The 15,441-nt window shown below is 57.3% G+C and overlaps 2 protein-coding genes across 2 annotated transcripts; one reads left to right on the top strand and one right to left on the bottom strand.

Annotated features, from left to right (window-relative positions):
• Positions 1 to 7,259: 7,259 nt before the first annotated feature.
• NCLIV_025110 (conserved hypothetical protein) lies at positions 7,260 to 8,867 on the top strand (the record flags this gene model as incomplete). Its single annotated transcript, XM_003882705.1, has 1 exon — positions 7,260 to 8,867. One exon carries the CDS (start codon positions 7,260 to 7,262, stop codon positions 8,865 to 8,867), a length of 1,608 nt encoding a protein of 535 aa, XP_003882754.1.
• Positions 8,868 to 9,657: 790 nt separating this feature from the next.
• On the bottom strand, positions 9,658 to 15,441 carry NCLIV_025100 (hypothetical protein; the record flags this gene model as incomplete). The annotated part of the gene is made up of 6 exons (XM_003882704.1): positions 9,658 to 9,786; positions 10,479 to 10,798; positions 11,424 to 12,293; positions 12,824 to 13,611; positions 14,107 to 14,143; positions 14,610 to 15,441. The coding sequence occupies 6 exons, from the start codon at positions 15,439 to 15,441 to the stop codon at positions 9,658 to 9,660; spliced, it is 2,976 nt and encodes a 991-aa protein (XP_003882753.1).

Raw genomic sequence — 15,441 nt, 5'->3', positions numbered from 1 at the left:
GAACCAGGCGGTTTACGCGTGCCTTCCATGGCACGACAACTGCCACGCATGTGCCCGAGTTTCTCTGCTCCACAGCCACATGTACCGGTTCCCTCTCGGTGCGTGGCTTCTCGACTGTATGCCCACCCTCGGTGCACGCCTCTTCTGTGCCTGAGGGAAAGCTGTCTGCGCCTCCTGTGCGCGATGCATCTTCTTTCTCAGATGGCGAAATTCGCAAAATGACGGGACGCGAAGACGACGCAGACGTCGCTGGCATACACTCGACCGTCGCGGCGCACCTTAAACGTGCACCCTTTGGAACGCCTTCCTGGGACGTGTTTTGTGCTGGACAACCATGGGACTCGCTGTGGCGGCTACACGACGATCCAGGTTCTGCCTCGTTCTGTCTGTCGGCAGAAGTAGCCTGCGGTCTTCTCCGAGTAGCGCTGTCCCGTATGAATGCGCCCTGAGGAGCGTGGGAAGGAGAAGAAGCCCCTTCGGGTTGCAGCTGTTGGAGTGTACTCGAGAAATTGAAAAATTTGAGACGTGCCAGGTGACGCTCCGTACGGCGAATAGCCTGAAAGCAACGGACGCGCAGCTCACACACCGGTCAGCGTCGCCAAACAGAGACGAAAAAAACTGTGGACGCGCCAGCGAGGACTGGTTTTTGAATGAACCGATGCATAGTCAAAGATATGGAGACAGACGGTGGAGTTCCGCAGCGTTTCAACGTGTGTGCGCCACAGAGGAAATCTGAACGGAACCGCCCGTCCTCCATCGTTGACATATAACGTATTTATACACATAGCCCTTGACATATGCGTACGTACCAATTCGCCACGCTCGTCTATGCGTGTGTGTAAACGCGTGCGTGAATTCGTACATTATAGATGCATACGAAGGAGGGTGCGAGGTAGTAGCCTTGTCTCGACACGCCAGTATCCATACGCACGTGACACCTTATGTATATGTCCACAGTGTCGTATTTCGTCTGTTTCTCCCTTCGTCTCTCGCCCTGTCTTCCCATCTGGGTCAGTGTGTGTGGACAATGTGTATATGCTTTTTCGATATACATGCAAATAAAAAAGTACGCCCTCGCATGTAGTTGTGTGTGCGCACATTCTACTGTCTCCTAATGTATATTTTCGAGAGTCACGAGTGAGTGAAATACCATAGCACAGCACAGAAGTATCCAACGGCAACTTGACTCGCCTCTTGCGCGTCCCTCGTCTCCCTAGTCCGCCGCCGCTCTGCATCGGATTCTTGACCACTCGTGGAGGCGTCTACCGACAGGAGCAAAGTGGGGAAAAGAGAACATGCGACAAACGGAGCCTCCGCAGACTCGGAAAAAAACAATGGTTTAACCGAGGAGAGATCCTGAACCACAACCATACCCCTGGCCCGCGTCTTCGGAGCTTCCGGCTGTCTCCGTGGTCGGCAAAGACGCAAACAGTTGCGAGGCGCCACAACGCCTCGCCACTTCAGAAAGCGAGAGCGCGAACGAGCAGCAAAACGCGGGGGCAGCAGCAGCGAGGCAACAAGAGAAACACGGGAGAAGCGGAAAAAAGCGACAGCCGGCGGAGGCTCTGGACGAACGCGGGATTCGAGAGGGAACGAGGGAGACAAAGAAGGGACGAGAAAGAGAACGGGACAGAGCGAGGCACAGAGAAACGGAGTTCCAGGGCGAGGGGTTCCAAAGAGAGGAGCGCGAGGCACTCCGTGGGTAGAGATCTCGACAAAATGACAGCAGAGACGCGTCAGGAAGACAGCGAGACGAAGGACCACAGATCCCACGATTCACTCGGTTTTGCCACGGCCGTGTCGACAAGAACGGGGAAAGACACGTTTGCGTACGTGGAGACCTCGGCTAGCGCAGCGGAGCAGGGAAACAGGCAGAGGCGATACACCTCACCTGCGCCGGAAGAGGAACTTCGTCTTCGCCGCTGCAACTGCCCTCCCACGTTCCACTCCGCGCCGACCCGTCCGCGCGAAGAATGCGATCGCCAGAGAACTTTGCACCCGAGAGCCTGGCGGGGGGGTGGAGGCGCGGCAGACGCGGCACTCGAGGCGCGCTGTCGCCTTGTCCTCGTTGCTCCTCTGGACCGGAGTTGCGCAGCAGAGGAGTCAGCTGACGAACACGAGGAAGCGGTTGCTGCTCCGGGTGCCCGAGTCCGCGACTGGCCTTGGCGACGCTGGCGAACATCGCAAAGAAAAGAGAAGAAAGTGGCAAAGACGAGGCGACGCGACACCACCCCCGGACGCGCGGAAAGCCCTCCAGCGATGGCCTTTGTTCGTCTTTTCGGCGTGCGCTTCTCGCGGGGAGGGGTTTCTTTTCGCATGCAGACTGCACGGACACGCCTCTCGCGGCCTCCGCACGACGGGGCCTGCGCAGAAGCCGAAACGCCCCGGGGAGTGGACAGAAGCATATTTCCGCGAGGAAAACGAGACGAAAAAACGTCGTGCGGGCGCTTGCACCAGAAAGCTGGTGGGCAACCGGCGAAAACGAGTGGGGACGAGGAAACGAAAGCGTTTGAGACCAGGGACGAACAAGGGCAAACCGAGGCCTGGACCCCGAGAGAAGAGAAAGAGGTCGAGGCGACAGGGACGGCGAGAAGAAGGTGGAGACGGGCCAGGGAGAGGAAAGAAGCACAAGCAAGCTCATGTCGACGCGGAGGGAGCTAGTAAAGAGCGTGAGGAGAAAAAACACGGCGTGGAGACCGCCCACAAAGAGAGGCAGCGGGAAAGGAACTGGGCAGATATGAACGAGACAGGAGCGACGGGTTGAGTGGTGTTCCGCTTTTGCGGCTGGGTCTTACGCGCTGCATTAACGTATGCGTCCGGTGATGCTCTCTCAAGGAACGGCCTGAAGGGGGAAAAACCGCTCGGAAAGACACGGCTCATGCGTTCTGGGCATCAAGGAGACGCGCGCGAGACGAAACATTCTGAGACGCGGGAGACACAGGCGTGCAAGTCGTCTTCTCCCTGGTCTGGAAAATCCCACGTGCGCCTTCCCCGCTGCTCTGCGCGGAGACAACCAACCATTATGTGCGGCCTTGCTCCCCCTTCCGTCTCTCGTTTTCGCTTCTGTTCACGAATCCTCCCCTTGCCGTTCCTTCTGATCTTTCTGCTCTCTTCCCGTTTCACCCCTTTCCCTCTCTGCTCGCTTCCTTTTTTTTCTCGGGTGGGGACAGTCGGCCCTTTCTGTCTTCCGCCTCTCTCCTTTCTTACGAAGACGCTCAGCGGTCCTACGGCTCATCCTCCGAGACCGAGGACGACCTCTGTACTCGTCGTCTTCTTCCTCTTCTTCGCTGCTCTCTTCCTCAGACGACGACGCGTCCGCTTGGAATACGACAGCGCAGGTGTGCTGGAGAGGCGGGCACGACAGCAAGCAGGGAGAAGAGACACAGAACAGATAAAGAGAGTGGACGAGGCGTGGCGAGAGAAAAGTGAAAAACCATCCCCGGAAAAGTGCACACCCGCGTTGCCAGAGGAAATGCGTCGAGACGAAGAGAAGGAGACGAAAATGTAGAACGACAACACACGGGCGGAGCCTGTCTCCCGCTCTCGTCTGCCCGTCTACAACAACACTGTTTTTTTTCTCCAGCAAGGATTGCCCCCACTCAGCACACATGCATGCGGAGTTCCTATGAAAAGCGGCAAATCAGCCGAATAAACAAAGAAGGAAGGGAGAGGAGAAACGAGAGGAGAAACGAGAGGAGAAACGAGAGAAGAAAAGAGAGAAGAAAAGAGAGAAGAGAGCAAGCAGCGAAGAAGGGAGACCACAGACCGTTACCTCAGCGAGGAGAGCGCCTGTGGAAAGGTCGTACGCGGCAATGGAGGTGAAGACCGCTTTGCACAGAGGGCATGTTGTTTCGCGCCGAGACCAGCCCTGAGAGACAGGAGACAGGAGAAAACGGAGACAGCAGCTGTCCAGACGAAAAGCAGCCCCGAACCCACTCAGGGCGACGCAGAGCTCTTGCGACTCCGAGGACGGACAGGCCCGGACGAAAACGCAAGAAGACCAGCAAAGGCCAGAGAGCGGACGCGCAGGAGAGACAGCAAAGGAGTTTTCCTCAAAAAAAAGGCACACGCAAAAGACCAGGGAGATCCAGAAAGACAAAAGACAAGGGACTGCCCAGCGAGGCAGGCGCGGCCCGATAGGAAGATGAAAAAAGGAGTTAGAAGAGAGCCAGGTTCGAAGGCGAAGGCGAAGGCGCAGGCAGCTTGGGTCTGGAAGCCGGGAGGGTTTCATGCGTGAAGCATTTTTTTCGCGCACCTCGATGCAGTGGAGATGGAAGTTGTGGGAGCAACATTCAATCTTCCCTAGGAGAACACCTTGCGGTTGTCTCGCTCCTGTCTCTTCACTTTCGCCAGTGTCTCGGGGCCGGTCGCCCTGCGGTGTCTCTGTGGCCTCAGAACCTTTTCTTCGCTTCGCTTCTCGCTCACCCCCGGCCTCAACCCCGTCGGCATCAGCTTCGTCCACCATCGCGTCGAGGCAACAACCTGTACCCACGAGGCGCAGGAAACAAAGAAAAGCAGCCCGGCGCACACTCCCTTCAATCGACAATTCGCTCGCTCCCGTCCCTGCCGAACACTACTCCTACCTACAGAGAGATCGAGGACAAGCCATCGAGCAACAACCTTGCACAAGCACAAATACAATCATATGCATATATATATATATATATATGCATGTATGCATGTACACAAGTGCGTGTGAGTAGATTCTTCCGTTTAGGTCTACGCGTCTGGACACAGACGCATAGAGTTGTGCCTGAAAGGGAGATGGGGATTCCTTCTGAAGAGTGAACGGAAGGAAATGGGCTGCGTGTGCGGCGGAGATGAGAGCGACGCATCTTGTTTTTCTGTCTTTACCGCGTTCCGACACTTTCCTCAGCTGCACACCCGACGGCGAAACCAGTCTCCTTCGGTGGGCCTTCCCTCGCCCGTGATGGCCACATCCCCCCCCCCCCCCCCGCCCCCACAAGGGGGAAAAGACAGAAGCAACCACGGAAACTGGATGTTGGCCGCGTCTTCTCTCGGCAGGCTCCCGTCCTCTCCCCTCTGTTTTCCCGTTGTCTCCCCTGTTTCCTGTGTCTCGCTTCTCTCGTGTATCTCTCTTCTCTCATGGATCTCGCTTCTCTCGTGTATCTCGCTTCTCTCATGTATCTCGCTTCTCTCCTGTATATCTCTCTTCCCCTGGCTCTTCGTTCTCTCATGTATCTCTCTTCTCCTTTGCTTCTCGTTTAGGTTTTCTGTCTTCTCACCACAGACGCCCTTCGAGATCTCGTCGACCGCCTGTTCCTCTAGGCGAGCTTGGAATCGTGAGGCTTCCCCTTCTGCTGAGACGCGGCAAGCTGCAGCCCCATCTTCCGCAGCTGTCCCTTCCTTCTCTTCTCTCTCGCCCTCTCCTCGCCGGGTCGGCTCCGCCACTGCGTGGCTTCGCGCAGGCCGCCGCGCTCTCGGTGTCGCGCCTCGCCTTCTTGTTCTTCCCCTCGGCTCCCTCGCATCCGCAGGGACAGAAGCGAAAGATGAAGACGACGAGGAAGACGCAGCGGCACAAGAAGAGGAAGCGGTGCGGGACTGAGCGTTCTTTGAGGCAGCGCGAGAGGAGGACTGAAAGCGAAAAAGAAAGATGCTAGAACGAGACATGAGAGGGCTTCTCCAGATCTATTCCGATCTTCTTTTCTTCTCACTGTCTTGTCCAGACAAGTATACCCACACACGCACATGGAACTGCATGCAGTTACCAAAAACTCCGCATATGGTGACGCAGCTTACCGACCTACATACGCACATAACACCCACAGACACCCACAGTACGAAACTATACAACCATATATATATATATATATATATATATATGCATGCGAATGTGTAAATGTGTATCATTGCATGTGGATCTGCACATCTAGGTCGCGAAATGTGTGTACAGACACGTGTAGACGAGTGCATGAGCCTTCGCTGTACGAAGTGCAAGAGACTGGGGCGCTGAGAATTGCTTACTTCTGTCCCGTTCGAAATCTTCGCAGAAGGCGGGGGCTGCCGAGACGGCCTCCCTCTCCTCCCGGACCCTCGAGGACAAGAAGAGATGCGTGCCATTTGCAGCGCCGAGGGGAAAAAAAGAGAAAAAGCGGATAGAAGAGAAAGAAAAAACTGAAGGGAAAAGTAGGATCGAAGAGAGAAGAAGAGAATGGAGAAAAGAAGAAAGAATTGGAGCGAAAGGCGAGAAGAAGAGACGAGACGGAATCGCGGCAGGACTGGAGGGTAGGGTGCACGAATAAAAGGAAGGTTCTTGGACGTTGGTGTGGTCTCAGGGAGAGGAAGAAAGAAGACTGGACCGGAAGAGGAACGGAAAAAGAGAGAAGAATGTGGACGCAGAGAAATCTTTAGAGAGCTACAAGTCCGAGGTAGAGAGACACGTGATTCGAAGCGCAGAGTCCAAAAGGCGGAAAGAAAAGGGGGAGGACCAGAAAACCGAATTAGATCCCTTCAAAGGAGACTTATGTGGAGGGAAACAAATGAGACGCCGTTTTGGGTCGTGTGTTTTGGCGTAGATGTTAAAAATGCACACTGGAGATCAGCTGTCTGTTGCCGTCCGTTTCCTTGCATGCGCATGCAGTATTTTCTTGCATCTGGAAAGAGAGATCTACGAGCCGCGCCGGTACAAGAAAGCAAACACCGAGAAGGACGCATCCCTGCTCCACTTTTCTTATAAAGCGTAAATTTCCCGATAGGAAGAGAGCCAAGAAAGGGAGAAGGGACTGGAAGCTCTTCTTCTTTCTGTTTGAAAAGCCCCCACAGAAAGAAGCGAAACAGAAGACCGCTTAGAAAAACGATTTTGCATGCATCGTGCGTTCGTCCCTTCTTTCGTCTCCCCTCTTTCTTGCCTCGTCATTTACTTTTTCTCTCGTTCACGAACCCTTTCTCCAGCGCCTTTCCTCTTCTTCCGGCGGCTCCATCTCCCTCGGCTGTGTACGTTGTCTCCTCCCGGGTCTTGACTTCGTGCCGTGTTCGTGACGACTTCTCTTTTGTTCTCTTCACCTTTTTGCGTCTATCCTTTTCTTTCGCTCTATCCGCCTTTTCTTCTCCTCCCTCCTCTTGTTCCTTCCCGGCAGTTTCTCCTCCCCTCGTCTCCCCCTTGTTCTCCCTATTTTTGTCCCTCGCCGCTGCTCCCCTCCTCCGGTTCGGGCCGCCGCCTTTCTGTCGCGTCTGTTGCCTCGCTCCCGCCGTTCTTCTTCTTCCTCCTTTTCCCTTGGCCCTTCCACCGTGGAGAGAACATGGAGGATCTCCAGGACTACGCCTTGATGACGGAGGCCTACGACTTCTCTGTCGCCTTCGACGCATGCAAAGGGAAGTTTCTGCAAGCGAAGCGGGCCTTGGAGCCTCAAGAGACTCTTCTCGTAGAGGTGCCTCTGATCGCCTGGCCGATCGGTGCGTCCGTCCCTCTTTCGCAGGCTTCCTTCTGCGAGAACTGCCTCAAACTGAAGCCTTTCCACGCACCGCCTCCGGCTCCGCCAAACGCTTCGCTTTCTTCTCCCCCGAGAGCTGAGGCGAACCGCGCGGACGGCTCCAGTCCTCCGTCCACGGCGCCTGTCTCCGACTCGCCCCACTGTCGCCTTGGAGACGCCTCGCCGTGCCGACCCCAGGCATCTGCCTCAGCAGGCTCTCCACCTTCCGCCGCTCACTCGTCTCTCTCTTCCCCCCCTTCTCTCGCCTCCCCTGGTGAGGACGCGTGCGAACTGACTGTCCAGGGCGTGCAGTGCTGGTTTTGTTCGCCGCACTGCCTCGCCACTGCTCTGGGCGGAGACTGCCTGATGTCTCTCCGCAAGTCCCTTCCGTCTCCGGAGTCGCGCACGGCTCGCGCGCTCGCGGCTGCGGTGGGCGCATCTCTCGACGGCGCCGAAGGAGGCAGAAAGCGGCGAGGCGCGGCTTGTGCGACGGCCGAACAACGGAAGCTGCACGCGCGAGACGCAAACAATTCGCCAGCGGCACCCGAAGACGCGGCCTCGAGAGACGACTGTTCCGCAAGCGTCGCGCCTGCGCGCACCTCGACTCTCGCCGACGAGCGCGCCTCAGTGGATCCCGGCGCTGATGCCCACACCGAAGAGCGGAAACTCGTTGGCGGTTGGATGAGTGTGCTGTCTCCAGCGGCGTTGCACCAGTTGCGCGAAACCGCCCAACCCGCCTCGCCTTCCCACGCGAACCCTCTGCCTGTGGAGGCCGTCGCGCGGGCCATCGCGCGCATCGCCGCTCAGACGCGCACGCTGCTTCTCTCGTGTCCGGGCATCTCTCTCGAGGCAGCGTTCGCGGCAGCCTCGCGGCCTTTCCAGCGCCTGGCTGTGCCTGCTCTGGGGGATTCTGCGGGGGCGTGCACTTTTGATTTCTCAGCGCTCCTCGCAGCCGTCGACGCGGAGAGCGGCGCGCTGGCCGCGGCCTTGGCGAAGCCTCTCCAAGAGACGGTCGGGGCGGAGGCCGCCCGCCTGCTTCTCCACAGAGACACGCTTCTCCATCTCAAGAGCGCCCTCGCTCTCAACAGCCAGGCGATCAACATCTGGGGGGCTTCGACGGACGGCGCGCTCATGGTGATTCGCGGCGGCGGTGTCTACACACTGCATGCATGCGTCAACCACAGCTGCGAGCCGAACTGCGCCGTCTCGTCGTGGGGCCCAGAAGGCGGAGACAGCACTCTGACAGTGACTACGGTGAAGGCCGTCGAGGCCGGAGAAGAGCTGACCATTTCGTACGTCGACGAGGCGTTGCCGGTGCGGCGACGCAGACAGCTCCTCGAAACCACCTTCGGATTCGCGTGCACGTGCCCCAGATGCATGCGCGAAAGCGCCTCGGACCCGACAACGGGCGAGGACGCCCGGGAACCAGAGACGTAGCCAGGGCCAAGCAAAGACAGAAGAGAACAGAGGGGAAGCAGAGCGAGGAAGGAGAGAGAGGCGGGACACACGGGGGGGTGGGGGGGGGGTGGGGGGAAAGACAGCAGAAGGAGAAAGCAGAAAAGGGGGACTGCTGCGGCTGTGTGTGTGTCGAAGTGTGGAGGTTTGCGCGAAACATGATTCAGCGTTTTCTCGCGTGTTCGCTTGCGTGCGGTGACAGAAAACGTTTTGCGCGTGCGACATTCAACTGCCGTGGGCTGCGACTCTGTCGCCTTTTTCGCGTTCGACAACGGGAAGGCGTGATGCCTGTAGAAGGGCGAGACACCCGAGGAGGCAGACAACAGGAAAGGAGAGGAAGCTCAGAGGGGGAAGAACACAGCAGGGACAGGCAGCCGAAGAATGCGAGCGGTTCAAAACACAACAACGCGTGGCGGCGCGTTTCAAGGCCCGACATAGGAGGTCCAGTGAGGGCCGAGCCGCCCCAGAGGGCGAGTCTTCCACACGCCTCGTATTCAGGGCCGACCAGCGAGGAAGCGAAACGGGAAAATTCAGCACACATTCGGAAACGAAGAAAACGAAAGTGTCAGTTTGCTTAGATGCAAAGGAGGTCGAGGCGTGCAAATCTGCCGGTTCACGTTCTCGCCGAAGGCGCACCTGCAGTGGCGGCCGGGCGATGTGACGCCCCTAGCAGTCCCTCACACGAGTGAAAAAGGAACAAGAGAGAGGAAACAGCAACGAGGTAGAGTTGGAAGAAGAGAGAGAAGACAGAGTGAAGAGGATAGGGGAGAATCTAGGAAGCAGACGACGGGGAATCGGCAGAGGGGAGACTCGAAGCTGTTGTGTGGGCTTCGTCGAGAGCAAGTCTGCCAATGTAGGTGAACGGGCTTTCCTTGCTTAGGGCGTTGCCAGCGACCGACCCCTGAACGGCACAGACAAAACCGCAAACAAGGCATTCTGCTGCGCGAGAAAAGAACCCATTCGCGAGACTCTTGCATGCGGAGTGCACAGATATCGACACATCTGCCTCGCGACGCTATATGTTACATGCCCCAAAACACCTGTAGTTACGTGTATACACACAGCTGCACTATATATATATATATATATATATACTGATGCGTACGTTTATCTATATTTGTATACAGATATATATGTTGAGGCAGACGACTGTAGGGCATGCTTGCGCGGACTGCCTGGATGTCCCCGAGACGCGTTCACAGCCTCGACGTCATAAAAGAAACGCATCTCTCATGCGTGTCTGCATGCATCGGATTCGCGTTTGCAGTCGCAGAGAGAGATGGAGAGAAAGACAGAAACAAATAGCAGCCAGACCACGGCCTGGACAAGCGTATGTCTATCTATCTTTATCTATTTAAATCTAATTAAATCTGTTTAGATCTATTTAGATCTATTTGTATCTGTGTATCTCTATCTTTCCCGTTTAAACATGTATATATTTTCAAGTCTACGTAGACACTGCCTTAAATGCGTATGTATCGATGTGCACAAATGCTTTCAAATCGCTTGTGTTGCGTGAGTCGCATCCGCCGGTGAGACTGCGCCTTTCCGAGACGTTCGTGTTTCCTGCTTTCTTTCGAGGCGAGCTCTCACCTTGACGAGCGCTCGCCACAGCCTTCCGACTGTCCACTGCTTGCGCAGCAGAAGCGCGACGAGGGACTTGAGGAGAATGGGGCACTGCGCGTCTTCGAGCGCGTCGGGGAAATCGTGTCTCTCTTTCTGCGGCGCCGATCCCGCCTTCTCTCTGCCGCGACTTTCTGGAAAGGCCGCATGCGGAGCGCGCGTTCGCCCTATCAACTCGGGGCGGCCGTGGGCGTGGTAGATCAGGCGCCTGCCTGCGAGACTCGCGCCGAGCCACTGCAAAAGAAACTTTAACTGAGGATCGCCCTTGAACACCCCACAGCCCCAGTTGCCTGCGACACGGAGAAGCAAAAGGGCCAGCGGGAAATGTAGTCCAACTCGTAGTATATATACTCATGCGGAAAAAGAGAGACACCACCCTGCGCACGGCCCGTGCCCGAAGAAAGAAACGAGAGAACGACAGGCGCCAGGGGGTACGCACGCAGACACAGAAACACGGGGCCTCACTCGCGACGAGGTCAGCTCTGGTCTGCAGAGGAGTGAACCCAAGAGCAAAGCGCCGCCCTGCCAGCAGTCCTGTCTCAGAGAGAGAGAGAGAGAGTCCTCCCTCTGACACACCCTCAATGGAGACTCCCTCGTTCCCTCTTCATGCCGACTTAAAAGCACTCATATATATATATATATATACATATATATACATATATACATATATATATATATATATATGTAAATATACATGTCATTGGCAACAAGCCGCGTGTGGAGGGAGGATGTTGTTGTCTCCCGGGGCTCCTGGCTGACGGCGCAGTTCAGACCGGCGCTCTCTTGTTCGTTTCCAGTGGCCGCGAGGTGAGCGGCGTTTTGGAGCGCGCTCTGTGTTTCGACTGAGTCCGTGCCGGATGGAACGTTCGAGCCCTAGCCGGCCCCTGCTCAAAAACAGGAGACGCGACGGCCTACCTGTGGCGAACGGCCTCTTTGGGCCTTCCGACGGGGACACGGCCGCGCCGTCGAGGGCTTGGTCCGCCTCGAGGCGTGAAGCCTTCCACTGGAGATACGCTGCATACTTGTCGTCTTCCGCAGAGGACAAGGAGAGCGCGGCAACGACTTTGTTCACTTCGCGCAGCATTTGGGGGGCCTCGAATTGTCGACCTGGCATCAGCGCCTCGCCGCCACAAGCACCGGCCACGCCCGCGTACCTCTGAGCGTCAAGAGCTGTCAGCGTAGCGCAAACTTCCAAGCCTACGACACCCCCCGAAAGGCGACTTCGCACTCTCCGCCTGCGCCCGTCGATGTCGCCTCTGTCGGAGGCCTTCTCTCCGCCTTCGGATTCGCGACGCTCTCCCTTGTCTCCAGCATTTTCTCGTTCGTTTGCTGTGTTCTCAGCCGCGCGGTCTGGAGTCTCGGCGGCCTCCCACGGCTTAAGAAAGACCAGCAAGGGACGGGCGTCGACGTCCTCGACGCCCTGAATCTCCGCGTCTGCGTCCAGCGCCGACTCCCTCTCTCTCCCGCTTCGCTCCTCCGCGCACTGTCCCCCGCCAGAGTGAGACGCGGCGACAGAGACTCGCCATGGCCAATCGGGCTGGGGGATTCGGGCATCCAAAGCAGATTCTGAGTTTTGCGTTTGGAGGACCGCCGGTCCGCGTGCGGCACTCGAGGGCGCATGCGAATTGAGCAAGCAGGTGAAACTCTCCGCGTAGCCGGAGTGCCGGGAGAACTTCATGGCCCCGCTCATCGCGCAGCTTTCGTTGACGGCCAGTCGCTGTTGGAACAGACGGAGCAGCAGAAGCTCGGGGTGCGTCGCGAAAAAGATTTCCTCCTGCACACACCCTGAAAACCACGGGCAAGAAAAGGGAGAAAGAAACCTACGGAGACAGAGACGAGGCCAGAGGCGGCAGGGAAGGGAAACGGAGACGGCGGGGAGGCGACACAAACACACGAGTCGACAGAGAAGGGGGAGTCGACAACAGAAGGGAAGACCTTCGGCGAGCAACCGCGCCAGGACATCCAGCAGATCGGGGTTTCCTCCCCGGCCGACACCGAGCCCGTTTTCGTGCTGGTCTCTCTTGCACGAAGACAGGGCACATGGCCAACAGAAAGGCGCATTTTCTTGATTTCCTCTCGTTCCTCTTCCTCCGCCTCCCCCACCTCTCTTTTCCCTCTTCCGTCTCTACAGGCGCCTCCCTCTTCTTTCGGCCTCTCCCTCTCGCCTCAGCAATCCGTGGCGAGACACCCTCCCCAGAAAAGGCAGTTCGACCGTCCGCTGCTTGCTTCGGGTCCTCCATAGAGACACTTCTTTTCCTTTTGAAAGACATTCCCTGTCCGGTGAAAAAACGCTCGGGCCGCATATGCTTCCTTACCTCTGTAGAGAGCGCCTCCGCCGATCCACTGATTCGCAAAGTCAGCCATCAGTTCGAGATCGACTGCGCTGTCGATTCCTTTCTCTGCTTCGGCCTTCTCGCGGAGTTCTTGGAGCGGGAGAAGGGGCGTCTCCCTCTCTGCTAAGCTATCGATGGTCACCGCCACGCACTGCGGCGGCGTGAGGGGAAGCGACAGAAAGTCGAGTTCCTCAGTCGTCTGGGCGGGTGTATCCTCCGCGCCTGTCTCCGCTGCTGCCACGCGTCTGCGCTTCGCCGGAGCGTCCGCGGGAGAGTGCCCTCGGGTGTCTCCGAGCGCGGTTGCCTCCGAGTATAAGCCGGACTCAGAGGAAGCCGGGCGTTGGGGAGACGACGGCGAGAGAGGCGCCAGAGAGGCGCACGTCCGAGAGAGACGAAGCGACCTCAGAACCGCGCAGCATGGCATCCGGAGAAAGAACGGGCCTTGCCGCTGTTGACCGCAGACAGAAGAACAGACAGAACTCGGAGCCGGCAGAAAGAGAAGCGAAGAAGAAGGGCCTTGCGCGGTGTCGAGCTCGCTCTCGCAGCGCCCGTCTTCCTTCCTCTCTTCGCCGCGATTTCTCTCCTTCACTGCTGCGGAGAACTTCGAGACTTCCTCAGTGAGGAGCCGGGAGAGGCGGTCAGCGAAGTCAGGGAACGGTGCTGAGGCGCGGGACAGAAGATGAGGCGGCGCGAGAAGATAGAGGGGAAGACCGTTCGCGCGGCAGACGTCGTGGTACTTGGCTACGGCAGTTGTCATGGCAATGAAATACCTGCACGAGGATAGAGCGAGATGGGGCAAGTAACGTATTTAGTAAGGGGGAGGGGAGGAGGGCGAGGCGAGCCGGCGAAAGACGCGGCGTGACAGAACAGACAGAAGAGCGAAGAAGACAGGAGAGGATGATGCCGGAATGCCGCGAGAAAGAGAGGGAACAAGCACAGAAAAGCGGAGAGAAGTGCGAAACGGACGCGGCAAGAAAAGCACGGAGACGACCGCTGGTACGGCGGAGAGAAAATCCGCTACCGCGCCGGAGACTGAGGAGCTACTAGGGCGTGGGGAAACGCACCCTGACACACCGGCGTCTACATGTTGAGATTTTGTTCGCGTCCCTTGGAAACAAAGTAAGCAGGAAACCAGAGTGAAACACAAACAGGAGAGCGACCGTCTGCGGAACTGTGATGGATCCTTTCGCTGCCTTTAGGAAAGTGCCCCGTTTGCTGAAACTTGCCAGCTTTTCGTTCCTCCCGCGTGTCGCCATCCTTCTCACCTCACGTAGCAGTGAAGCTTGTTCAGCTGATCGTTACCTGAGAGAACACAGAGCAGAGAAAGGAGCAGAAAGGGAAACCCAGCCACGGAATTGCAGAACAGAAGAGAGGGACAGCCGTACACAGGCAGAGGCAAGAAGAAAGGGAACGCGTCACGTGGACGAGGAGAGGGGACAGAGAAGAGCAAGAGGACATCGAAACGGCACAACGAGGGAGAAAAAGGACGATGAGGCTCTAAGGTGATTGTGCAGATCCGTTTTGGTCTCCCTGTCTCACGGTTCCTGTCGCTTTCTGGAGTGCGGCGAAAGGCGAGAGAGTTGACGAATCCGAGCGTCCACACGGAAAGCGAGGGAAGCCCATAAATCCTTCGCAACTGCGTTATTGGGTGAGCCTCGGATTGTCGACATACAGCACCTACCCTACAAAGCACCTTTGGCCTCGAACGCTTCCGTGGAATATCATAGATAAAGACAACTACATCAAATGCCTGCATCGGAGCACTGACCAGCGTGTTCGAAGAGAGACATGAAGTTTGGGTCAGGCAGCTGACGCATCGGCTGCAGGTTGGGGGGAGGAAGAAGCGAGAAAAAAGCGAGAGAGAGCAGTGCCAAGCCCTCGCCGGCCGTCAATTCTACCGCTGCTGGTTGTCGGCTCCCTCTGCACTCTCTTTTCTCGCTTTCTTCTTCGCCGTCTTCCAGAGAGAAGAGTGAAGAAGCGCGGCAAGCCTCCTCACTGGTCGCCAGACTGAGCAACGGGAGATCACGTTGAATCGAGCAACTGAAAGAAGCCGAAGGGGGCAGTGAAGAAGAGGGGAAGATGCGCGGGGCTTCTAGCGACAAAAGCATCATTCGCGGAAGAGCGAGAGAGAGGAAGGGTTCAAGAACTGCAGGAGGGAGGCGCCTAAAGAGGCCCTCGACCTTGCTGTAAAACTGTGGTTTGAAAAAGGGCAACGAAGGGGGCGGCCGCGCAGTCTCGCCTTCGCTCGGTTTGTTTTCGTCTTTCGAAGTAGCGTTTTTTGGGGCCATCGTCTGCCGGAGGCGCATTTCCACCTGAAGATCTACGAGGAGCTGGGCGAGCTCTTGAGGACTCAGGCCCCGGTCTCGCTGCACAGAGGACGCGGGTAGCCTGTCGCTCGCGCCCGATAAACGCGTTGCCGTTTCTCTGTCTCTCTTGTCGCTCGTCCCTTCTCCCTCGTCTCTCCTGTGTTCGCTTGTGCGACTGGCTTCGAACGCGCTTGGGTAGTACGCCGCCAGAGAGCGGCGTAGCACACCCGCCGCAGCTTGCCAGTACCCACAAGGGGGAGGCAGGTGGTGAAACAGAAGAAACTGCTTTTTCAT

Source organism: Neospora caninum, chromosome VIIb, assembly GCF_000208865.1.
Source record: "Neospora caninum Liverpool complete genome, chromosome VIIb".
Taxonomy (NCBI): Eukaryota; Apicomplexa; class Conoidasida; order Eucoccidiorida; family Sarcocystidae; genus Neospora; species Neospora caninum.
This window is presented reverse-complemented; position numbering and strand designations above follow the sequence as displayed.